General features: G+C 43.5%; 1 protein-coding gene across 5 annotated transcripts in view; it reads left to right on the forward strand.

Annotated features, from left to right (window-relative positions):
* LOC144595941 (kalirin-like) overlaps nucleotides 1-25,176 on the forward strand; it is a 159,111-nt gene that overhangs the window by 65,440 nt on the left and 68,495 nt on the right. For all 5 annotated transcript variants that reach the window (XM_078403893.1, XM_078403894.1, XM_078403897.1 and 2 more), the window contains 2 exons: nucleotides 22,368-22,651; nucleotides 23,635-23,787. In XM_078403893.1, the coding sequence (XP_078260019.1) occupies nucleotides 22,368-22,651; nucleotides 23,635-23,787 (437 nt within the window). The remainder of the gene's footprint in view (nucleotides 1-22,367; nucleotides 22,652-23,634; nucleotides 23,788-25,176) is intronic.

Below are 25,176 nucleotides of genomic sequence, written 5' to 3' on the forward strand. Positions count from 1 at the left end.
CTATCCATGTTTTATGAGAGCGCAGGGTGGCACGGTTTTGCAGCGGTAGAGCTGTGCCTTACAGTACCATAGACCTAGGTTCAATCCTGACCACGGGTGCTTATCTGTACGGAGTTTGTACGTTCTCCCCATGACCTGTGTGGGTTTTCTCTGGTTTTCTCCCGCACTCCAAAGACTAATTGGCTTGGTATAATTGTAAAATGTCCTAAGTGTGTGTAGGATAGTGCTAGTGTACGGGGATCGCTGGGGCCTGTTGCTGTGCTGTATCTCTAAACTAAATTAAACTACAGATGCTGCCTGACCCGCTGAGTTACTCCAGCACTTTCTGCCCTTTGTGCAAACCAGCATCTGCAGTTCATTGTTTCTGAATCTCCTTCAAGTTTGCTCCATACATTTTTGGTCAGTTGCTAAACAAAAAAAGTTAGATCCTGGACAAATGATTTTGGAGTTCTACGTGACAAATGATCCAGTGAAGTTTTGGGTGTGTTTCTGTGTCTTCACCCGTTTGAGCAGCTGCAAACTGGAATTAACTTGGTGTGTGTAGTATGTTCAAGATTGCTAGTGAACACTGTTGTTCTTTCTTCAGAGGGCGTTATTTTGTGGTAGAAAGAGAATGCACGACTTGTAAAATGGAGACACAAGAGACTGCAGATGCTGGAAACTGCAGCAGAAAACAAACTGCTGGATGAACTCAGTGGGTCAGGCAGCATCTGTGGGGGGAACATAGGGAGTAAGAGCAACCTGAAGTTAAAAATACAATGTTAATGCCAATGGGTTATCACACTTATTCCTACACCTCCACCCTCACCTCCATCAGAGACCTAAAGAGGACTTCGAGGGAAGTAAGCATTCATGTGCACCTCCTCCAATCTTGTCTACTGCATTCAGTGCTCCTGATGTGCTCACAGATCAGGCTTTCAGTATGCAGAGCGCCTTCTCTCTGTCCGTAGTGACTATTACTATTTGCAGTCCTGGTCGCCTCATGACAGGAAAGATGTGGAGGTTTGGAGAGGATGCAGAAGATGCTTACCAGAGTGCTGCCTGGATTAAAGGGCTTCAGCTTCAGGGAAGGTTGGATTGTTTCCTATTGAATGACGGAGGTTGAGGAGAAACTTGATTGAAGTATATAAAATGATGAGAGGCATGGATAAGGGAGACAGTCAGAACCTTTTTTGCCCAGGTTGGAAACTGGATAAGGGGAAAGAGGGAGAAGGTTTAAAGGAGATGTGCTGGACAAGTCTCTTCCAGAGTGAGTAGTGGGTGCCTGAAACGCATTGCCAGGGGTGGTGGTGGAGGCAGATACGATAAGGGCATTTATGAGGCTTTTAGATGGGCACATGAAAGTGCAGGGAGTAGAGGAATATGGATCATGCACAGGCAGATGTGATCAGTTTAACGTGGCATCATGTTCAGCAGAAACATATGGGCCGAAGGGTCTGTTTCTTTGCTGTACTGTTGTCAGTTCCAGCTTGTGGTTCCATGCCATTTCACTCTACTTCCCCTACCCACACTGGTCTGAGGTTCTTGGCCTTCTCCATTGCAAGGGTGAAGCTCAAAATAGAGGCACAGCACCTCACATTCTGTCTGGGTAGTCTACAACCCAATGATATGAATATTTACTTTTCCATTTTCAATTAACCTTTACCTCCCTCATTCCACTCTCTCCTAACGATCTTCCTTCTCTTCACCCATTTTTGTTCCCTTTCCCACACCGTTACCTCCAGTCGACCCAGCACCCATTTTTGTCACCATCCAACGACACACTTCACCCACCGGAACCCCTCCACCCTCTGGTCCATCTGTCTTTCATCTTTCCTTTAATGGTTCCCACTATCACCTTTTTTTGTCAGATTCTAACATTTGTAGCTTTTGTGTCCCTGCTTATCACCACCAGCCTCTGTCTCGAACTTCACCGACCCTTCCTCTCCCCATCTGATTCCAACGGCCTTTTTTTCCCTTTGTCTACTTCCACCTATCACTCTCCGGCCTCTGAGTCTCTCCTCATGACTGCACACATCTCCCCACCTGGCTTCTTCTGCCCATCCTCCTTCACCCCTCCATGATCTAACTGCTACCCACCAACCCCTGTCTTAACCCTTCTCTCCCTTATCTTCCCTCTCTACTCGGAGTGATGAAGTATCTTGACCCTAAATATCCTCCTCCACAGATGCTGCTTGCCCCACTTCCAGCAGTTTGTTTTTTCTTCCTTAAGGGGAAAATGCAAAGTTGGGTCGTGAATTTTAAAGTATGTCGAACGACTGAATCAATATTCACTGGATCACAAACTGTAGAATGACATTTGGTCCAGTTTACTCACTTGTCCTGTCATGATCACACTGTACCCAATTCCTTTACAAATTACTTTAGCCTATTTCATCTTCACTAATTTGTCTGTCCCATCAAGTCTAAGTGTTAATAGTTCTTTATGTAGCAAAGAACAGTTTGCATTTGTATTAGAACAGTACAACATATAAAAGCACTTCATCTCCAAATACCCGTGCCAAACATGATGCCAGTTAAACTAATGTCATCTGCCTGCATGTGATCCATTTCCTTCTATTCCCTGCATATCCATGTACCGATCCAAAAGCCTTTTAAATCTCATTATTGTTTCTGTCTTCACCGCTACCCCTGGCGGAGCAGACCAAACACCCATCACTCTGCATTAAAAAAACTTGCCCTGCACATCTCTTTTAAACTTTGCCCCTATCATCTTAAAGTTATGCCCCCTATTCATTGACATTTCCACACTAGGAGAAAAGTTCTGACTGTCTACCCTATCTACACCTCTCATAATTTTATATACTTTTATTAGGTCTCAGCCTCTGACAGTCCAGGGGAAACAATCCACTTTTCCACATCTGATACCTTCTAATCCAGGCATCATTCTGGTGAACTTCTGCATCCTCTCCAAAGCTTCCACATCCTTCCCATACTGGGGCAACCAGAACTGCACACATTACTCCAAATGCAGCCTCAAAAAAGTTTTATAAAGCTGCAATGTGACTTTCTGACTATTAAACTCAACACCAATGGAAACAAATGTCAATATCATCCAAAATGAGGGTCGGGCAAAAGGAGACAATTTGGCACAGTGGCGCAGCGGTAGAGTTGCTGCCTCATGGTGACCCGGCTTCAATCCTGACTACGGGTGCTGTCTGTACAGAGTTTGTACATTCTCCCTGTGACCGCGTGGGTTTTCTCCGGCTGCTCTGGTTTCCTTCCACACTTCAAAGATGTACAGGTTTGTAAGTTAATTGGCTTCTGTAAATTGTAAATTGTCCCTAGTGTGTAGGATAGTACTAGTATACGGGTGATCACTGGTGGGTGTGGACTCAGTGAGTCGAAGGGCCTGTTTCCACGCTGTATCTAAAGTAAAATAGAGGCCAATATTAGAAAGTGATTGGAGATGGCTTTTTCCACAAACAGGGTGATGCAAGTCGCAAAGCTCTGTGAGATGGATGGCAAGGTGATGCAGTTAGTGGAGAGAGAAAGAGCGAAACATTGGGGCAGGAAAGGAGGTCACAAAATCAGAGGAGAGAGTAGATGATAAATTGCAATGCCACTTGAAAGTATCATGAATGTGATCTCACCAAGTGCCAAGACTGAGAGAGAAAAGCAAAAAAATACTATCTTGATAGGAAGTTTCTCATGGAAGCTTGTTGGGTTGGAGAGTGATGATTTTAAATGAGATAAAAGGAGCTGGTATTGATAATTAATGGGGGAAAAATGGTTTCAACATGGTAGCGGGACAGAATGAGGCACAAAAAGGCAATGAGTCATATCTCTACCATAGGTGTCGTGGTTATGGGGAGAAGGCAGGAGAATGGGGTCGGGAGGGAAAGATAGATCAGCTGTGTTTGAATGTGGGAGTAGATTCGATGGGCTGAATGGCCTAATTCTGCTCCCATGACTTATGAATATAAGATTTGAACCTGGGTAGCTGGAGCTGTAAAATTCCACTCCTTCAAATGCCACTGGGTCATAATGGAGGACAGAACTAACATTTGAATTTACAGAAACCAATGTTCAGTGAGAGGGAAGGGAAGAAAAGGAAGGGGACCGATCAAATAATGTTCAGCATGCGTTACAAAAGTAAGTGTTTTGTGTGGGCTAGTTTTTGGTTTCCTATAGCAACATCTAGTATCTGAAATGTCTTATTGCTTGCCAGCTGCGTTTTGGAGAACTACAGTATAAAGTGAAGCCCTCAGTCTTCATGTTTCTGATGATTGTGGTTTCTATGAGTTTTTCCAGATGTCATCTCTAGTTTGCCATTTTGCTCAAAATAACTTGGATAATTAATTTAATCATTGTATTGAACACTGTCACAAGAGTCAAATAATGAGAAAATTCAGTGCGTTCCTTCAGCTATAAATGCAACACATGGGCTATAATCACAGTTTTTCAGGCCTGGTTCAGATTGATCGGAGGCGAGTCTATATTTGAGTCCAGATGTGGTGCTGTAGACATAGCAGGCAGGCCAGCATGTGACCACACTCACAGGGCCTCAGGCGAGTGTAATCCCAAACCTGATGTCGGGTCTCAACCCAAAATGTGGACTGTCCCTCTGCCTCCACAGATGCTGCCAAACCCTCTGAATTCATCCAGCAGTTTGTTTGTTTTTGCTCCATATTACAGCATCTGCAATCTCTTGTGTCTTCTATAACTTCAGCACATTTGGCAACGGACTCTCGTTGTAGTACAGCTCCAGACATACAGTTCATTCATTTCAGAACACAAATTTCAGTTTGGTTGATGCATTACTGTGGTGCTTGGGTAAATGTGAGAGAGGACAGAGAGAGAGCTGGGTGGGGCTAATTGTAGTCCACAGGACAGCTGTTTGATTCGTACTGCTTCCAATTAAAAAACTCTTGTCTTACTGGATCCTGTCCATCCTTAGAAATCAGCATTGCTCAGCCCTATTTCCCTGAGGGACTAATCAGGCAAACCTGTCATTTATTACTTAAATTGAAACAGAACTGAAAATTGCTCATGTTCGTCCTCGCAAACTGAAAATTCCAGCCACAAAGCTTTGGAAGATATATTTGCCATCAGTGTTCCCCAGTCCAGTGGTAGTTCAATTAAAATTAGAGCAATTTAATATCACAGGTTTTAACTGGAAATGTGGATGAATCCAATTGAGAGCTTTAATTTGTAAAAATAGCAGAACATTTAAATATTTTGAGTTTCTAATAAAGTAAAGAAAGTTATCACACCACTTGCTCAGTGATGCATTACCCCTTAATTTGCTTTCTCAGTTAGTTTCTTGCATCACTTTCGGAAAATCAGGAAAAAAACCTGTGGTCTTCGAATTGTGTAATTGCCTACGAGAAAAGGCGGGGTGAATGCAGGATCTGCTCAGCTTTCCTCAGAGTGGGCATGGTCCAGAAAGACAAGGTTTTTTAATTGGAACCAGCAGGAATGATACTGCTCTTCCTGCTACAGTTGTTCAGTTGGCTACAAATAGAACCCTCCCACCGCCACTTACCCCTCACGTCTCCCTGCCTCCTGGACACAAAGTGCTGCAATGGGTCAAGCAGCATCTCGGGAGTACATGGATGGCTGACGTTTCAGGTCGGCACCCTTCTTCAGACCCTTTTTCAGAAAGAATCTGAAGAAAGATCCTGACCCGAAACGTCACCCATCCATGTTTTCTAGTCACACTGCTTGATCTGCAGAGTGACTCCAGCACTTTGTGTTCTTTTGTGTAAACCAGCATCACCAGTTCCTTGTTTTTACTCTCCCTGCAATCTCTTGCATTTGTGCCAGCACCACTGTAGTGTAGATACAAGAACCTGCAGATGCTGAAATCTTGGGCAAACCATGTGCTGGTGGAACGCAGTGGGCTAGGCAGCACCTGTGAAGGGAACGGACAGGTGAAGTCCATTCTTCAAATCGATGTGTCAGAAAGAGGAGGAGTCCTACAAGGTAGGCATACATTGAGGTAAGTTCATAGTGGAGTAGTAAAATGGAGACACAAAAAACTACAAATGCTGGGATCTTGAGGAAAACACAGGCGGCACAATGATGCAGCTGTAGAGTAGTTGCCCCTACAATGCCAGAAAACCGGGTTCGATCCTAACTACGGGTGCTGTCTGTATGGAGTTTGTACATTCTCCCTGTAGTTTCATGGGCTTTCTATGGGTGCTCCGGTTTCCTCCCACATTCCAAAGACGTCCCGGTTTGTAGATTAATTTGCTTCTATAAATTGTTTCCCCCCTCCTCTGTGTAGGATAGAGCTAGTATTGATCATTGGTGAGTGTAAACTCGGTGGGCCGAATTATCTGTTTCCATGTAGTATCTCTAAAACTAAAACAAAGTGTTGAATGAAATCAGCTGGTCAGGCAGCATCTGCGGAGGGAATGGACAGACAATGTTTTGGATTGGGATCCTTCTTCAAATAGAATATGTGAATCAAACTGAAATTTGCTTTCTGAAATGAGAAAAAGGGATGGCATAGTGGCGCAGCGATAGAGTTGCTGCCTTGCAGCGCCAAAGACTTGGGTTTGATCCTATCTACGGGTGCTGTCTGTACGGAGTTTGTACGTTCTCCCTGTGACCACGTGGATTTTCTTCGGGTGTTTCGGTTTCCTCCCACACTCCAAACACGTGCAGATTTGTAGGTTAGTTGGCTTCTGTAAATTGTAAATTGTCTGTAGGGTGTAGGATAGTGCTAATGTGCACTGGATAATCATTGATCGGCGTGGACTTGGTGGGCCGGCATTGTATCTCTAAAGTCTAAAGTGTAAAATGCACTGGAGCCACAACAAATGACATATCCTTATTAAACATACTCAAGTGACATAAGCCGGAGGCTCAATTGAGTGTGCTCTGAGGTTGGCCTGTCCCCAGCCAATTTAGCAATAACTCTGGGCCCGACCACCAACCCAGATTACTACCCATCCAACCAAATGTGAAACAGCCTTGCAGAAATTGTGACAATAACTCTCACGTTGTACATTTATAGCTGATATAAAGCAGTGAATTTCCCTATTATTTGATTCTTATGACAATAAAAATCTCACAAGATCTCTTGTTTATTGCCTCTGTTGATGTTCAGCTTCAGACTGCACAGGTGTTTGTGTATTTGCAACCAAGATGGACACTGGACCACAGTGACCATCACCACTACTACAAACTTGTAGCTGACTCTGCCCTGGCATTGGTTCATCTCCTACCGAACACCCCAGGCCTTGGAATTGATTTATCCTGCCCCCTCCCATCTGGCCAAACTTTCACAAACAAAGACATATCTGTCTCTTTTGCATTTTGACCTACTTAGCTTAAGAGATGCACAGATAGGGTCAGAAACTATCAGAAACTCAGAAAGCTCCTTGATTTTAAAATGTTTTTCAAGTCCCTCCATGAACTCGTCTCTCTATATCTGTGTAGGAAAATAACTGCAGATGCTGGTACAAATCGAAGGTATCACAAAAAGCTGGAGTAACTCAGCGGGTCAGGCAGCATCTCAGGAGAGAAGGAATGGGTGACGTTTCGGGTCGAGACCCTTCTTCAGACTGATGTCAGGGGAGGGGGCGGGACAAAGAAAGGAAGGAAGAAACAGAATACATCTGTGATCTCCTCCAGATCTGCTAGATCCTGAATCCTTCTATTGTGACCTACATTACAACTCTGCTTTTAATCGTTGCACCATTGCTGGCTAAAGCTTCTGTTGTTGACACCTCAAGTCGTGGAATTCCTTCCATAAACCTCTGTACATTCTATTGCTGCTTCAAGATACTCCACTTTAATTCTATGTTCTAATGGGCATCTCAATATTTTTCTTGATGACAATTCTACAAAGAATCCTGGAACCTTTCACGAAATTTCACATGACCTCAGCTTTGCTGTGGATAAGAAGATAGATTTAGGCCACCAGCACATTGAAATAAAAAGACACAAAGTGGTGGAGTAACTCAGCGGGTCAGGCAGCGTGGAAGGTGATGTTTCAGGTCGGGACCCTTCATCAGACTCTACGTTCTACATTAGTACATTGGAATAGTTGAATGGAGGTAAAAATGTTATGAATAATAATTTTAACAGGTTATATTATGTGGACTGTAATCTTTCATTGAAATGTTGCAACTGCTGGAAAAGAATCAAAAGATGGTCAGAGCACCAGGTCCAGAATACTGCTAGTGAGTGGCATCATTTAGGTAGTGGAAAGCATATGCCCTTTCTGTTTGCTCAAGCACACTCCGTAAAGACAGCAAAACATCCTGGAAGCTTTGAGTCACGGATTCCCTTTGTCTTCTGGTTGCATTAGGCTCCGGATGATAAAGGAAGCAGGACAGTGTGCAATGAATTCAGTGGCCAGGGATTTTATAGAACGTAGAACAATACAGCAAACCCTTGTTTTAATGGACCATTGCAGGAGGGGGGGTGGGGGGGGGGGGGATGGTGGCCGTTATTGCCGATTTTCTGTTATAATCAAGGAAGGGATTTTTTTACCGCTGACTCTCAGTCTGAAGAAGGGTCTCGATCCGAAACATCACATATTCCTTTCATCCAGAGATGCTGTCGGACACGCTGAGTTACCTCAGCTTTTTGTGTCTATTTAAGGGATTGCTGGTGAATACACAAAAAGACACAAAATGCTGGAGTCACCGGGTCAGGCAGCATCTCTGCAGAACATGGATAGATGACGTTTCGGGTCGAGTCCCTTCTTCAGATTCTCGGTCAGGAACTGGGCCTGGCACCAGGTGAGTTGAGGTGAGGATCAGCGTAGTCATTTTTTCATGGCCCATGGGGGGTCGGAGTACAGGTAAGGGTCGGCGGTGACGGCAGCAGGCACGGTTTCGAAGTGGCCAAGGCGGTGAATGTTGTTAGGCCCAGCCTGGAAGCAGTTGGGGAGGGTCCAGGGTTGTCGTCAGCAGCCTGGCATGGCAGTAAAGGTCAGTCGGTCCGTCCAATATAACCAAAATCTATTTTAAAGAGGTCCGTAAAAGGGTTTTACGGTACTGCACAGGAACTGGCCCTTCAGCCCATAATGTGTGTACCGAACATGATGTCAGGCTAGGTAGGAAAATAACTGCAGATGCTGGTTCAAATCGAAGGTAGACACAAAATGCTGGAGTAACTCAGCGAAGGTATCACAAAATGCTGGAGTAACTCAGCAGGTCAGGCAGCATCTAGGAGAGAGGGAATGGGTGACTTTTCGGGTCGAGACCATTCTTCAGACTGATGTCAGGTGGGGCGGGACAAAAAGGATATAGGTGGAGACAGGAAGACAGTGGGAGAACTGGGAACGGGGAGGGGAAAGAGTGGTACAGAGGAACTATATGAAGTTAGAGAAGTCAATGTTCATACCGCTGGGGTGTAAACTGCCCAAGAGAAATATGAGATGCTGTTTCTCCAATTTGCGCTGGGCCTCACTGGCTGAGCCATCAGTCTGCCTTAACCAACCTGATCTCCCGGCGGCTCAACCAATTCCCCCTCCCCCTCCCACTCCCCCCTCCCCCTCCCACTCCTAGTCTGATCTTTCTGTCATGGGCCTCCTCCATTGTCATAGTGAGGCCCAACGCAAATCGGAGGAACAGCATCTCGTATTTCGCTTGGGCAGTTTACACCCCAGCGAAATGTTACACCCCATTGACTTCTCTAACTTCAGATAGTTCCTCTGTCCCTCTCTTTCCCCTCCCCTTCCCAGTTCTCCCACTGTCTTCCTGTCTCCTACTACATCCTATCTTTGTCCCGCCCCCTCTCCTGACATCAGTCTGAAGAAGGGTCTCGACCCGAAACATCACCCATTCCTTCTCTCCTGAGATGCTGCCTGACCCGCTGAGTTACTCCAGCATTTTGTGTCTACCTAGCTAAACTGATCTCATCTGCCTCTACCTGTTTCTGCCTCTATCTGTCTGCATCTGCCTATCTAAAAGCCTCCTAAATGCCACTATTGTATCTGCCTCAACCACCACACCTAGCATTGCGTTCCTGCCCCCCCCCCCCCCCCCCCACTATGTGTAACTAAAAACATGCCCCGTACATCTCCATTAAACTTTCCTCCCCTCACTTTATAGCTGTGCCCTCTAGTGTTGGACATTTCCACCCTGGGGAAATAAAGTTTCTGACCCTATACTGTGCCTCTCATAATTTGATATACCATACCATACCATACACATACAGCCGGAAACAGGCCTTTTCGGCCCACCAAGTCCGTGCTGCCCAGCGATCCCCGTACATTAACACTATCCTACACACACTAGGGACAATTTTTACATTTACCCAGCCAATTAACCTACATACCTGTACGCCTTTGGAGTGTGGGAGGAAACCGAAGATCTCAGAGAAAACCCACGCAGGTCACGGGGAGAACGTACAAACTCCTTACAGTGCAGCACCCGTAGTCAGGATCGAACCTGAGTCTCCGGCGCTGCATTCGCTGTAAAGCAGCAACTCTACCGCTGCGCTACCGTGCCGCCCACTGCCATCAAGTCTGCCCTCAACCTCCGAAGATCCAGAGAAAGCAATCCAAGTCTATCCAACATCTCCTTGTAGCTGAAACCCTCTAATCCAGGCAGCATTCTGGAAAAAAACTCATCTGCACCCTGTCCTATGCCCCCATATCCTTTCTGTAATGCGGTGACCTGAATTGCAAAATATTCACTGTAAAACTAAAGGTTTTGCCCTATGTTTATATGAGCTACAGTGATAGAGCAGGGTTTAGCTCTGAATGTTCATTTGTTTATTCATTTATGAGTGAGTTTAAATTAAACTATCGATTAATAATGGAAGTCACTGGAAATAGATTTTTAGTTTAGTTTAGTTTATTGTCAAGTGTACCGAGGTACAGTGAAAAGCTTTTGTTGCATGCTAACCAGTCAGTAGAAAGAAAATACATGATTACAATCGAGCCATTTACAGTGTGTAGATACATGATAAAGGGAATAACGTTTAGTGCCAGACAAAGTCCTGTGAAGTCCCATTAAAGATAGTCCAAAGGTCTTCAATGAGGTAGATAGTAGCTCAGGACTCCTCTTGTTGGTGATAGGGTGGTTCAGTTGCCTGATAACAGTGGGGAAGAAACTGTCCCTGAATCTGGATCACACCCAAGGACCAAATTATTATACACAGATATTTAATATCCAGGGTGCCAAAGTCCATTTAATGCCGCGTCAGCTTCATTATGAATATATGGGTTAAGCTGCTGGTTGAAGCATTAGCGTACTGCTACATAGCAACAAATGACTGCACTAACATCTAATCCACATAAAAGAAAAACGTTGCAGATTTCTTTAACATTGTAATTGTAGGTAATAGAAAAATATATTGGTGTAATGCTTTTGGGAATATCAGTATTGTTAAAACGAATTGGAGAAATGCATAAATTACAGGTTTTTCTCCTTGGGGAGAGAGGAATATGGAAAGTTGATAGGTTTATAATTAATATGATATTGTTGTAATTCGGGGAACCACAGCTAATTATTATCGTTGACATCCCTGTTCCTATTAGACTGGTGACGATCCAGGACAGCATGATAGCCGATATTCTTCATGATTGTCTCTCCTTAGTAGTGTTAGGAGAATCTGCCCTTCCGTTCTTGCCAACCAAGTTTATACCTCATCTTTATTCACCTTATCCTGTGTCTGTCAAGCCCATTCACCGACACTGAAAAGTCATACTGGAGCCTCTCGGCATTCTCCACAGAGCTGCCACTCAGCTTTGTATCATAGTTCATAAGTATGGGAGCAGAATTAGGGCATTCGGCCCATCGTTCATCAGCATTCAATCATGGCTGTTCTATCTTTCCCTCTCAACCTCATTCTCCTGCTCCCCGCATAAACGTTTGACACCCTTAATAACTAAGAACCTGTCAATCTCTACTTTAAAAATACCCAAAGACGGCCTCCACAGCTGTCTGTGGCAATGAATTCCACAGATTCACCACCCTCTGACCAAAGAGATTCCTCCTCATCTCTTTCCGAAAGGTACATCCTTTTATTCTGAGGCTGTGCCCTCTGGGCCTAGACTCTTGTACTTGTGGAAACATCCTCTTTACATCTATACTATCCAGGTCTTTCACTATTCGATCCTGACTATTGATCAGACTGTCTGTGCCTATTCAATATCCAGAACAGAAAATTGGTCCCATCCCATGTGCTTTAATTTTGTACAGTAATCTCTTATTATTGAGAGCTTTCCTAAAGTCCCAATAGGGCAGCATATTGGCACAGTTGGTAGAGCCTCTGCTACACAGCGCCAGAGACCCTGGTTCGACCCTGACCTCAGGTGCTGCCTGTGTCGAGTTTGCACATTCTCCCTGTGACTACATGGGTTTCCTCTGAGTTCTCAGGTTTCTTCCCACATCCCTAAGACGTGTGGGTTTTGTAGGTTAATGGGCCACAGTAAATTGCCCCAGGTGTGTAGGGAGTGCATGAGAAATTGGGATAATTTAGAACTAGTGTGAACGGGTGATCGATGGTCGGCATGGACTCGGTGGGCCGAAGGGCCTGTTTCCTCGCTATGACTCTAAACACCACATCCACTGGTTCTCCACCTTTCACTCTACTAATTATATGCTGAAAAATATGGAGCAAAAATGTTTTTTCCCTTTGACTTTGTGCGATTCTGTCACAGTTTTCCAAATTACACTTCCTAACAGTCTGTAATACCATGGCGATATTTCCTTCTGGTTCCAATGACACTATCAGGCTCAGTATTACATTCGCTGTTAATTAGCACTTTTTTTCATCCTTAATTGAAAGTGTGTTCAAATAGTGAGATGCATTTTAAAAACCACATCATGGGCTGTGGGCAAAAATGGAGCTTTGTAAATGTAAGGAATACTATTTTTTCTCTTCATCTGTGCTGCATTTGATACTACCAATGCACAGCATGAGCCAGTGCTCTTTTTACAGTATGAAGCACACACACAGGCAGATTGGGAAGTTTTAGCTTTGGCCTACTTGGCTCACAATTAATGTTCAACTTTTTGGCTGCTGCTCTGCAATTGTCCTGGTTGCAGCTGCAACATGTCTTGCAAGCACATTGGTTCAAATGTTCCTCAAGCAACAACAGTTTGCATTAAAATTCTGAACTCCTTTCACTTTTTGTGTCCACAGTGAACATCTTTCATATGGTATTCTGGCAGAAATCAACCTATGGAAACTTACATTTTTTTAATTAACGTCCTCCTTCTCAGGCAGTCCCTCCGGGATTGAGGCTCATTTGATTCCACACCACTTTTGTTGGCTCCGAGGCCAATGTGTGGAAACCACAGACTCCTCCACAGACGGGGCTGAAGACAGCTGATGGCTGGCAGACGGATAGTTTATGAGGTGGTCTGTGCCTTCCACCACTTATGCAGGGCTTTTGTGTGGTCCCAATGCATGACCTTGAGGTTCTCAACAGCATGCCAAATGTTCCTGTTACACACCACGTGGTCAGGGGGCAGTTATTCCCAAGAGTCTTTATTTAACTTTAGTTTAGTTTAGAGATACAACGTGGAAACGGGCCCCTTAGCGCACCAAGTCTGTGTTAACCAGCGATCCCCACACACTAGCACAATCCGACACACTAGGGACAATTTACAATTTTTACCAAAGCCAATTAACCTACAAATCTACATGTCTTTGGAGTGTGGGAGAAAACCAGAGCATCCGGAGAAAACCTACGAGGTCACAGGAAGATCGTGCAAACTCCATACACACATCATTCACAGTCAGGATCGTACCCGGGTCCCTGGCGCTGTAAGGCAGCAATTTTACCACTGTAACACTGTCCCATCATTCAGGATGTTGAGTTTCTTCAATGTTTTGAGCAGATCTTGTATCTTTTTCCTCTATTTGCCTGGTAACTTTCTCCTGTGATATGGTTTGGAATAGTGTTTGTTTCGGGAGTCTGGTTTCCTGCTTGTGAGCCATGTGGCTTGTCCAAGCAAGTCAACTGAGAGTAACAAAAGCATCAGCATCTCGAATGTTGGCCCGAGAGAGGATGCTGACATTGGTTCACATTTCTATCCAGTGAACTTGGAGTATTTCTCCAGTGCCTTGTGATGTTTGCTCCAGGCCTCAGAAGCATGTAATGGTACTTTATTGTCACATGTACTTAGGTGCAGTGAAATAATTTGTTTTGTTGCAATTCAGTAAATTCATACTATGCATAAATGCAATTATATCTAAGTACAAGAGTGCAATAATATTAATGTAAGAATAGCAGATTACATTGAGGCAATACACAAAAAGTCACTATCTTTCCATGCCATCTTTTACACTTCATGATCTTAAAATAAGATCATGGCTGCAGGGATCATGGTTGCCTTGAAGGTCATGAGTTTTGTTCCCGGTCTGAGCTCGTGATCTTCACCTACCCTTATCGCCAATTGAAAAAGTCATAGAAGGCTGCAGTGAATTTCATCATCAGTGCCTCGCTTCACTGAGAGGTGGTTCCTGAGATATGGGAAGCAGGTGGACATTTTCCAGTGTCTCACCTTAAACCCCTCAAAGGCCAGTGTGGTGTGGCAGGAACAGCTTGGTAAAAAATATTGGTCTTGGAGATTTTTAGTGTATCCTCTCAAATGTTTCAGTGAACAAGTCAACAAAGTCTGCAAACTCTGCCTCCAAAAGCTCGCAAACACAAATATCCATTGCATACAACTGCTCGGTGACTGCGGTTAAGGTGACTTTGATTCTGTATCATGCAGGTGAAAGTTTTTACTGGCTATAACACACGGGAGCAGAATTAGCCATTCAACTCATCAAGTCTACTCCACCATTCAACCATGGCTAATTTATTTTTCCCTCTCAACACCAGTCTCCTGCATCTCCCCATAACCTTTGACGCCTTTCCTAATCAAGAGCCTATCAATCTGCGCTTCAAAAATATCCAGTGTCTTGGCCTCCACAGCCATATCATATATCATCATCATATATCTACAGCCGGAAACAGGCCTTTTCGGCCCTCCAAGTCCGTGCCGCCCAGTGATCCCCGTACATTAACACTATCCTACACCCACTAGGGACAATTTTTACATTTACCCAGCCAATTAACCTACATACCTGTACGTCTTTGGAGTGTGGGAGGAAACCGAAGATCTCGGAGAAAACCCACGCAGGTCACGGGGAGAACGTACAAACTCCTTACAGTGCAGCACCCGTAGTCAGGATCGAACCTGAGTCTCCGGCGCTGCATTCGCTGTAAAGCAGCAACTCTACCGCTGCGCTACCGTGCCGCCCGTGGCATTGTGGCATCTGTGGAATTTTATAGATTCACCACCCTCTGACTAAAGACATTCCTCCTTATTTCCATTATAAAGGTACATCCTTTTATTTTGAGGCTGTGCCCTCATTGGAAATGTCCTTTCCATGCCCACTCCATCAAGGCCTTTCATTATCCCATCGGTTTCAATGAGATTTCCCCCTCATCCTTCAAAACTCCAGCGAGTGTACAGGCCCTGACCTTTCAAACACTCCTCATACGTTAACCTATTCATCCTTGGGATCATTCTTGTAAACCTTCTCTGGACCCCCTCCAGATCCAGCACATCATGAACTCTGTCCTGCCTGTGTGGATGTTTTACCTGTGACTGCATGAGTTTCCTCCAACAGATCGGTTTCCATCATTTCCGGTTGAAGTGCCAGTTAGTTGATTAATTGGCCACTGTAAATTACTCAGTGTAACGGTGAATGTTAGCATCTGGGAGGAATTTATGAGAGTGTGGAAGGAAAATAAAATGCGTATTAATGTTGCGTTAGTGTACATGTGTGGCTGATGACGAGCATGGACTCAATGGGCCAAAGGGCCTGTTTCTATGTTGTATCTATTGATTCTATCTATGGTACAAGGAAGAGGCTTAGCTGCCTAGCACATTACAGCCTCATTTGGTTACAGAACTGCGAAGAAACAAAAAAGTCAAATTGCTAGGATTGATTCATCTGAAGGCTAGATATATCCTTGTGAAGATATTGCATTTCTTCTTTATTGTATGCTTCAAAATTAGATGCTTCACAATCATGAATATTTTAGAGAAGTGTGAAATGTGATCTGAAAGTGGTTTCATCTTTTTAAAAAAATCATCTGGGTGTTTTATTTCACTGAATAAGTCCATGGATCTTCAACTGTAATTACTGAAATTTTTAATGCGAATAAACAGAAATATAGAAAAATTAGGCTGTAATTTGCCAGGCAGCAATAGCTGCATTACGTTGCTCATTTCTAAGTGATTGTCTCCTGAGCTTCTGTAGTCAATAGTATTGGAAATAGTGTGATACTGCACATAAGGCACAAGCCCTACCTCCCCCTACCATCTCTGCAACAAGCCACCTTCATAAGGATCAGTTGAGATGGCAATGCGCACAGCAACATTCAAACGAAAGCTGGGTTAGCACATCGGAAAGAAAGGAATGCAATAAACGTTAGGGTGAAGAAAAGTAGGAACTGGCAGATTAGAGTATAAATACCAGCACAAACCTGTCGGGCCATGTGGCTTGCGTAGGAAGGAACTTCAGATTCTGAGGTCTGAAGAAGGGTCTCAACCCAAAAGGTCACCTATTCCTTTTCTCCAGAGATGCTGTCTGACCCACTGAGTAACTCCAGCTATTGTGTCTATCTTACGACCAAGTGGCTTGTAAGTTTAACTATTGTGCATGGATTCCAAGAGAACGAAGCAGAAAGCATCACTAAGTCCTCTTCTTATCTCTTGTCTGTGAGCAGTAGTCTATCAAGGTTCTATTGGAGATCTTTAAAAGATGAAGTGAGTAACTGCACATCTGTGAGATAACTGCAGCTTCCTTTAATATAGAATCAGGTCAATGAAGTGGCCTGAAACATTAACTCTATCCTCTCTCCACATCTACTGCCCAGCCTGTTTATTTATTTCATTTTTATTTCATGTTTCATGTTTCCACTACTAGTGTAGATGGCACACTAGTGCAGATGGGAAATTCCTAGTGTAAGTGGGACATGTTGGTCAGCATGGGCAAGTTGAGCCAAAGAGCCTGTTTCCACGCTGTGTAACTTTATAACTCAATGACACCAGTATGACCTTTATACTGTGACTTAAAAAATGTTTACATTCCATTCAACACTGACCCCAATGTGTTGAGAATTAAAGTTACCCCAATGTAGTTTTAACCTAAAAAGAACACTCTAGTAGTGGTGCAAGAATAGTGCCACAGTGGACACAGTGGGATTTCAGAGAAATAATTACTGACATCTAATATTGAAGATGAGTAAAATAGTTCTTATCTTAAATGGTGTCATGACTTCAGTGTTGTTGGAGTTGCACTCATCAGACAATTATCACTTGTTACGTGAAGGAATGGCCTTGGCACTTGAGGAATGAATAAGACACCCACCTTATAACCACAGGGTTTATGTGACTGGTCCATTTAAGTGATCAATGGTGATCTCCAGGCTGCTAATGGTGGAGTTCTCAGTGATGTATTTCCATCAAATTTCAAGAGTAGTGGTTGGGCTTTTGTTGAAGATGCTGAGTGCTCCTGTTACACCTAAATTCCATCAGTAAATGCCTGAATGTTAATAAACATGAGGTATGGCTTGCTTCATTATCCCTGTGGTTGTGAATGAAACCAAACATTGTGCAATCATCAGTACATCTCTTTACACTGAGGGAAGGTAAAAATGTTTGGGCCTTGGACAGTCGCCAGTGCAATGTCCTGAGGGTATATTCATTAAACACCAGCATCAGGGTATGATGGTGGTGCTATGGGTCCAGTCACCAGACAAGTCATTGGGTGATGCATCAGTCTGAAGAAGGGTCCCAACCCGAAATGTCACCTGCCCATTTCCCTCCACAGATGCTGCCTGACTGACTGAGTTCATCCAAAAGTTTGTTTTCTGCTCAAGTAATTGAGAGACATGTGATAACAATCTAGGAACCCAAGTTCAAATCCCAACACAGCTGCTGTGAAACTTAAGGTCAATTGATAAGCTGGAAAAAAAACAGCAGCTCACCTCAATTATGCTGACTGAAAAACTACTATTTTGTTATTAAAAGCCCGTTTTGTACACAGAAACCTTTCAGGGGTAGAAATATGCTTCCTTTACCTGGCCTGGCATATACATCTCTCTATACTAATGCCAAGTGGCGTAGTGGTAATGCAGCACAGTGGTGCAGCGGTTGAGTTGCTTCCTTACAGTGTCAGGGACCCGGGTTATGGGTACTGTCTGTACCTTCTCCCTGTGACCATGTGGGTTGCTCTGGTTTCCACCCACATTCCAAAGACATGCTGGTTTGTAGGTTAATTGGCTTCAGTAAAATTGTAAATTTCCCCTGGTATATAGGATAATGCCAGTGTACAGGGTGATTGCTGGTCGGCACGGTCAGGAGACTGAAGGGCCTGTTTCCACGCTGTATCTCTAAAGTAAAGTCTAAAGTTTAAAATGGTTGACTCTTAAATGCAGTGGAGCACTGCAAAATCTCTTCAAGGTCGACTCCTAAATGCCTTCGAAAATGATCTGCGAAGCCACTCGGTTGTTGTAACGCTACTATGTTCAAATAGACAAACATCAACAGTTCAACGAGGCAGCTGACTGTTACCTTCTCAAGGGCGATTTGAGACTAGCAATAAATGCTGCCCTTGCAAACGAAGGGCGGATCTTAGAAACCGAATTATTAAACAAATAGCTACAATCTCTTTTTGTGCTGAGTAGAACTCCAGCCAGTAATGATTTCTCCCCCTGATGCCAATTAACTCGAGGGAATTTTGGCAAATGATCATGTTTCAAATATCCCTTGGAATGCCACGGATAAAGTGCAAAAATGAAAAGATGAAAAATAGCAATGTAGGCCGAAATCTCTCTGAGTTCATTAATTATATGTGTTCCCTGCACTGATATCTGGAATGACAATAATAAGTAACTGTCAGAAGCACAACTTTAGCAGCAAAAGAGATCATCTTCCGTCTCTTTTATATCAGGCATTCATACAATTCGTTGTCATTCTAACATTGAATCTAAAAAAGACACAAAGTGACTTTAGACTTTAGAGATACAGGACGGAAACAGACGCTTCGGCCTATCGAGTCCGCGCCGACCATTAATCCCAATACACTAACCCTATCCTACACACTAGAGACAATTTACAATTTTACCGAAGCCATGTAATCAACAAACGGTACGTCTTTGGAGTGTGGGATGAAACCAGAGCACCTGGAGAAAACCCATGTGGTCACAGGGAAAACGTACAAACTCCTTACAGACAGCACCAGTAGTCAGGATCGAACCCGTGTCTATGGCGCTGTTAGGAAACAACTCTACCGCTGCGCCAATGTGCTACCCTGGTGCCGCATAAGTGCCAGAGTAACTTAGTGGGTCACGCAGCATCTCAGGAGAACATGGGTACTGTCGGTCACGTTTTTGGTCGGGACCCTTCTTCAGACCAAATGTAGTGGGGGAAGAAAGCTGGAAGAGAAGGGGAGCAGGACAAAGCCTGACAGGTAATAGGGTGATACAGGTGTGGGGAGGTTTTGATCAGCAGATGATGAACAGAGGCCAGACATGAAAAGACAGAAGGTGTGAGTCAGATTGAATTGTGAAGCTAGAGGGTGGAATGTGTGAGTGGAAGGGGATGGGGAAGGAAAAATAGATGCAAGTCCAGGTGTGGCAGAGAGAAAGGAGGAGGGGGAGGGGGAGGGGAGGGTAATCATTCATTCTTCCAAGATGCTTAATTGCACAGCCAATTACCACTACAGTATAATTGCTTCATGCTGGTTTGTTAATGTTGCACTTTAAAAGCTTTCATTAGAATATCAAATCCCCCCCAAAAAGTTTCTTTAAGTTGTGTTTTAAAATAACAGTACAGTATAATCTTTGGTGCGCATTGATTTTGATTATGTCCATTCTGGATAAAAAGCAAAACATTCTTTCTTTTATCATATCATCATATCATATATATACAGCCGGAAACAGGCCCTTTCGGCCCACCAAGTCCGTGCCGCCCAGCGATCCCCGTACATTAACACTATCCTACACCCACTAGGGACAATTTTTTACATTTACCCAGCCAATTAACCTACATACCTGTACGTCTTTGGAGTGTGGGAGGAAACCGAAGATCTCGGAGAAAACCCACGCAGGTCACGGGGAGAACGTACAAACTCCTTACAGTGCAGCACCCGTAGTCAGGATCGAACCTGAGTCTCCGGCGCTGCATTCGCTGTAAAGCAGCAACTCTACCGCTGCGCTACCGTGCCGCCCTCGATAGATAAGCTTCTGATCTATAACAACAAAGAGAAAGATAATGGTCCAAGATAATTTAATATCTAAAATCTAAAACTACTTTTTTTTCCAGTGGGCGTTGAAATAAAGTAGCACTTTTTACATTATAGGTTCTTTAATGATTTCTGATATTTTAATATACAAAGTAATTGCGTGAAACATGCCTGAGGTCTGAAAACCTAAGAGTTGTGCTTTACTGATGGACTCAAATAATATGAAACGTAACCCTGTTATTTTAATCTGAAGTGTAAATAAAAGTTCACAAAAAAGGATCCATCTAGTTTTGGTTTATGACCCAGCTGTGCTTGTGTACTCATTAAATAATGACAGGATATATTTAGTTAATTACTTAATGACTTCTTTGTTAGAAATGGATATCCTTTGTTCAACTTCTGTTCTTTGCCCGAGAGAAAAGTTGTATTTTTGCCATCTGGAGTTACAATACAAAGATCATGCTGTAATGCTGTAGACTAAAAGAATGAGCTGATAGAAATGTACTGTGGCTGTGATATCAAACGGGCGGCCTGCTTTTTGACATTAGCCGCGTATCTGCTTGCAAAGAGCGTATGAGATCATGCCAATCAGTGCCCCTTCATTCTATGAAATGTAGAAACAAGGAACTGCAGATGCTGGGTCACTGGAGAACATGGATAGGTGGCTATTCGGGTCTGGACCCTTCTTCCGACTGATTGTAGGGCCTTCCTCGCTTCCAGCTTTCATCCCCCCTCCCTGCCCCGCCGCCCCCTCCAGCCCCCACAATCAGTGTGAAGAAGGGTCCTGATCTAAAATGTCACTTTTCCATGTTCTCCAAAGATGCTACCTGAGCCACTGAGTAACTCCAGCACTCTGTGCCTCCTTCCTTCTGGAGTGGCTTGCTGGGCAATAAAACTGTCTTTCCTAGGTCTCTGATCAATGCTCACTGGTTTTATAGTTAACATCTGCGTGGCTTTTACAGTGCACATTTGAATGCTGAAATGCCTCCAATTTATTGAGTCCAGCTGATCATGAAGATGACTGGCTACATAATATGAGCTGAAATCTTTCTGGACAACATTTGTGGAAAGTTGTTTTCCCTAATATTTAAAATGCAAATCCAGCTCTCACAGTTAATAGTCCATGCATTAGGTCATTTATGAAATAGATTGCCAAACCCTTTGACAATCTTGTGAAGCCCACTCATGAAAAAAGCACATTTAAGGGGAATCAATTAGATTGTACACTTTAAATATACATTCTTTATTACAGAATGATTTGACTTACCATGCAAAAATTTAAGGGGAGCACAGTGGCAGAAAGGGCAGCACAACGGTAGAGTTGCTTCCGTAAATTGCCCCTAGTGTGTAGGATGTGAAACTGGGATAACATAGAACTAAAGATAGATGAAAAATGCTGGAGTAACTCAGCAGGATTGGCAGCATCTCTGGATAGAAGACATGTGTGATGTTTCGGATCGAGACCGTTCTTCAAACTGTCTGAAGAAGGGTCTCGGCCCGAAGCGTTATCCATTCCTTCTATCCAGAGATGCTGCCTGTCCCACTGTGTTACTCCAGCATTTTGGGTCTATCTTTAGTTTAAACCAGCATCTGCCGTACCTTCCTACAACATAACATAGAACTAGTTGGTTGGCACAGACTCAGTGGGCCGAAGAGCCCGTTTCTACGCTGTATCTCTAAAATAAATAATCGAAACAACCCTGATAACTTGCTCAACAAGTCCTACCTCCCAGATAACATGTCCAGATAACATCTGTGGATTTAAGGAGTTGGCCAACAAAAACTTCTTCAACAAGATAGAAGGGGTTGGAAGTCTCCTTGATGATTAGCCCACAGATATGTTATTTTCCAGTGGGAAGGTATTTAGCCCTTCTCAGTGTATCCTATGACCATCCAAAAAGACTTGATGGTGATTTGCCGAGATTAACTAATTTATCAACTCATTGGGTATCAAAATTAAAGTTTAGATTACATTTTTAAAAATGGATGCACCTACAGTCCTATGACAATGGCTAGAAAGAGTACAGTCCATTGAAGCTTGTTATAGTACAGAACACAAAGTGCTGGAGTATCTCAGCAGGTCAGACAGCATCTCTGGAGGTTTCGGCTCTTTAAACTCAAGCTTATTATAATGTATAGCATACAAATTCTGAACTAGGATTGCTCAAATAATGTTTTGTATATTCCTTTTGTAGATGCCTATTCACCAAACGACAATGGAACTAAATCTGAATCTGTCTCAAGCCTTCAACCACAGCCATCATTAAGTTCCATGCAGAATTCGCCGGGACCCAAACGTTCTGGGAATACATTGAAGAAATGGCTGACTAGTCCTGTGCGTAGACTCAGCAGTGGCAAGGCTGATAACAGGAAAATTGTCAAGCAGAAAAGAGGCAGGAATGGCAAACCCGGCCTAGATCCAGCATCACCCAAAACAGGAGAGAACGAACATGCACCCCAGGAAGACAGCGCAGATGAGGTACATTGCTTTGGCCCAACTGTGACTATTTTTTTTGGAACCTCATTTAATGGGCCCAGCCCCAGAAATAAAACTGTTATATTGTGAGGCTGTGCATGAATAATGAACTTCCTTTTGGCTCAAATATTAAATAAGTTGTGCAATCTGGACATGAGCAATAGAGCCAAGAATTTGCCAGGTTCAATTTCTGCTCCACTCCAAAGTTCATTAATCATGGCTGGAATAGTAGCAGCATGTCACATCTGGTCTCAGCTGGATTAAGGAACGGCAGATTTGAGCAGGATGTTACCTGCCAAATCAAATCAACTCTATCAAATCAACTTTGTTGATACTTCTCAAAATTCACTGGGGGATGTGTGTAAGCAAGTATGTGGAGTGGACAAGTGGACACATTTGGACTCATCCATTAAGTTTCTGAGGCTGTCTGAGTTTGCTCATTAAGAACAGCAAAATAGTCACAGAGCCAAAGATAGACACAAAATGCTGGAGTAATTCAGTAGATCAGACAGCATCTCTGGAGAAAAGGAATTGGCGGTGTTTCAGGTCAGAACCCTTTGTCAGACTGAAAGATAGAGGTGGTGGGAGGGGAGAAACACAGAGACCGGAATCGGGCCCTTGCTGACCAAGATGCCCCATCTAAACCAGTTCCACCTACCTGCATTTGGCCCATATCCCTCTAAACCTTTCTGATCCATCAGCCTGTACAAGTGTCTTTTAAATGGAAGATAGTTGAATTATTGGAGCTTCTTGGTGCTTTTAGAAGTATCCCCAGTTCATGTACGCAGCCTTGATAAGCAAAAAATGGAGGAGTTAATAATATCTGAACTTCCCGTGAAGTTCAGGAAAACAATTTAGCTGACTGTGAACTTTTAAAAGATCTCTTCCAAATTATTCAAAGATTTTACATGACTCCAAATCAGCAATGATACAAGGTACTGAAGAAGTGGATATTCTTTCATTTTTCCTGGAATTTCTCTCAACAGAAGGGACGGAAGGATGAACCACCCAGCGGCACTTTATCAAAGTCTTCATCAGGAATGCAGAGTGGCGGAGAAGATGAGCCGGACGATGAGTCCCATACGCCTCTTCCTCCGCCAATGAAAATCATTGACAACGATCCCTCACCGGAGGACTGTGTATGTAACTCTGTGCACTCATTTTAGCATCATCATGAATCAAATATTTTTGTAAGCCTCTATTATCAACGTATGCAATAAGATGGTATTTTTACACTTACTCCTTCTTTCCTGAAAACTGTGGTAATTTGTCTTCTAGTTGCGCAAAGGCTTTAGACTTTAGAAATATAACACAAAAACAGGCCCTTCAGCCCACTGGGACTGTGCCGAACTATGATCACCCTGTACTCCAGCACTATCTTACACACAAGGGACAATGTACAATTTACAGAAGCCATTTAACCTATAAACCTGTACGTCTTTGGAGTGTGGGAGGAAACTAGATCATCCGGAGAAAACCCACATGGTCACAGTGAAAGCGTCCAAAGTCCGTACAGACAGCACCCGTAGTCAGGATCGAACCTGGGTCTCTGGCGCTGTAAGGCAGCAACTCCATTACTGTGCCACTTTGCCTCCCCGAGTAAAGAACCTGGGGACTGCCTGTATATAAACATCCAACTTTATTTAATTGTAGCTTCTTCAAAACACAAATGATGGGTCCAGAAATTACAGGCCATAGGGAGCTTTATGGGAAGTGTTCAAAATGTTTGTGGGGGTCAACAAAGTAGATGTGGTGGAAACAATTTGCAGTCTAAAGTAGACTTTCAAATAATTAATGCAGAAGCCAGGGAAGATGATGAGACCCATTCCAGCAAACTACAATGAGTTCTTCTCAAAAGATGTTGTCGGAGCCTTTCAACAACTACTTTCAAAGTGGAATATGAACTCACCTATAAAGTAAATATTAGTTTACAGCATGGAAACAGGCCCTTCAGCACACCAATTCCACGCCAACCAGCGATCACCCATACACTAGTTCTACCCTACACACGAAGGACAAATTTCAGAGTAATTTAATCTACAAACATGCATATCATTGGAATATGGGAGGAAACCAGAGCACCTGGAGATAATCCACGCAGTCATAGGGAGAATGTATAAATTCCGTACAGACAGTATCTGTAGTCAGGAACAAACCCGGGTCTCTGGCGCTGTGAGGCAGCAATTCTACTGCTGTGCCACTGTGCCACTCCAATATTGTGAGGCTGTGAAAACAAGGAGGGATAAGAGTGTTGGATGCATATCTTCAGAGAGTTAACATTTGCTATGGCATTCAGTTAAATCAAATTTTAGTTAGACGCATGTTGTGTTTAACCAGATGACAGAGCATTATATTATTGCACCTCTTAGAGGTCAGCTGGAATGAGACTAACAGATATTAAATAACAAGTACAACATAGATTTATTTTGAGGTTCATTTTACATCTGCATTGTGAGTAACTTCCATTCGACTTTTCATATTTGAGTCTGAAAAGTATAATTACAGTTGTGGAAAATAAAAGAGGACCT

This window comes from Rhinoraja longicauda, chromosome 8, assembly GCF_053455715.1.
Source record: "Rhinoraja longicauda isolate Sanriku21f chromosome 8, sRhiLon1.1, whole genome shotgun sequence".
NCBI classification, from domain to species: Eukaryota; Metazoa; Chordata; class Chondrichthyes; order Rajiformes; family Arhynchobatidae; genus Rhinoraja; species Rhinoraja longicauda.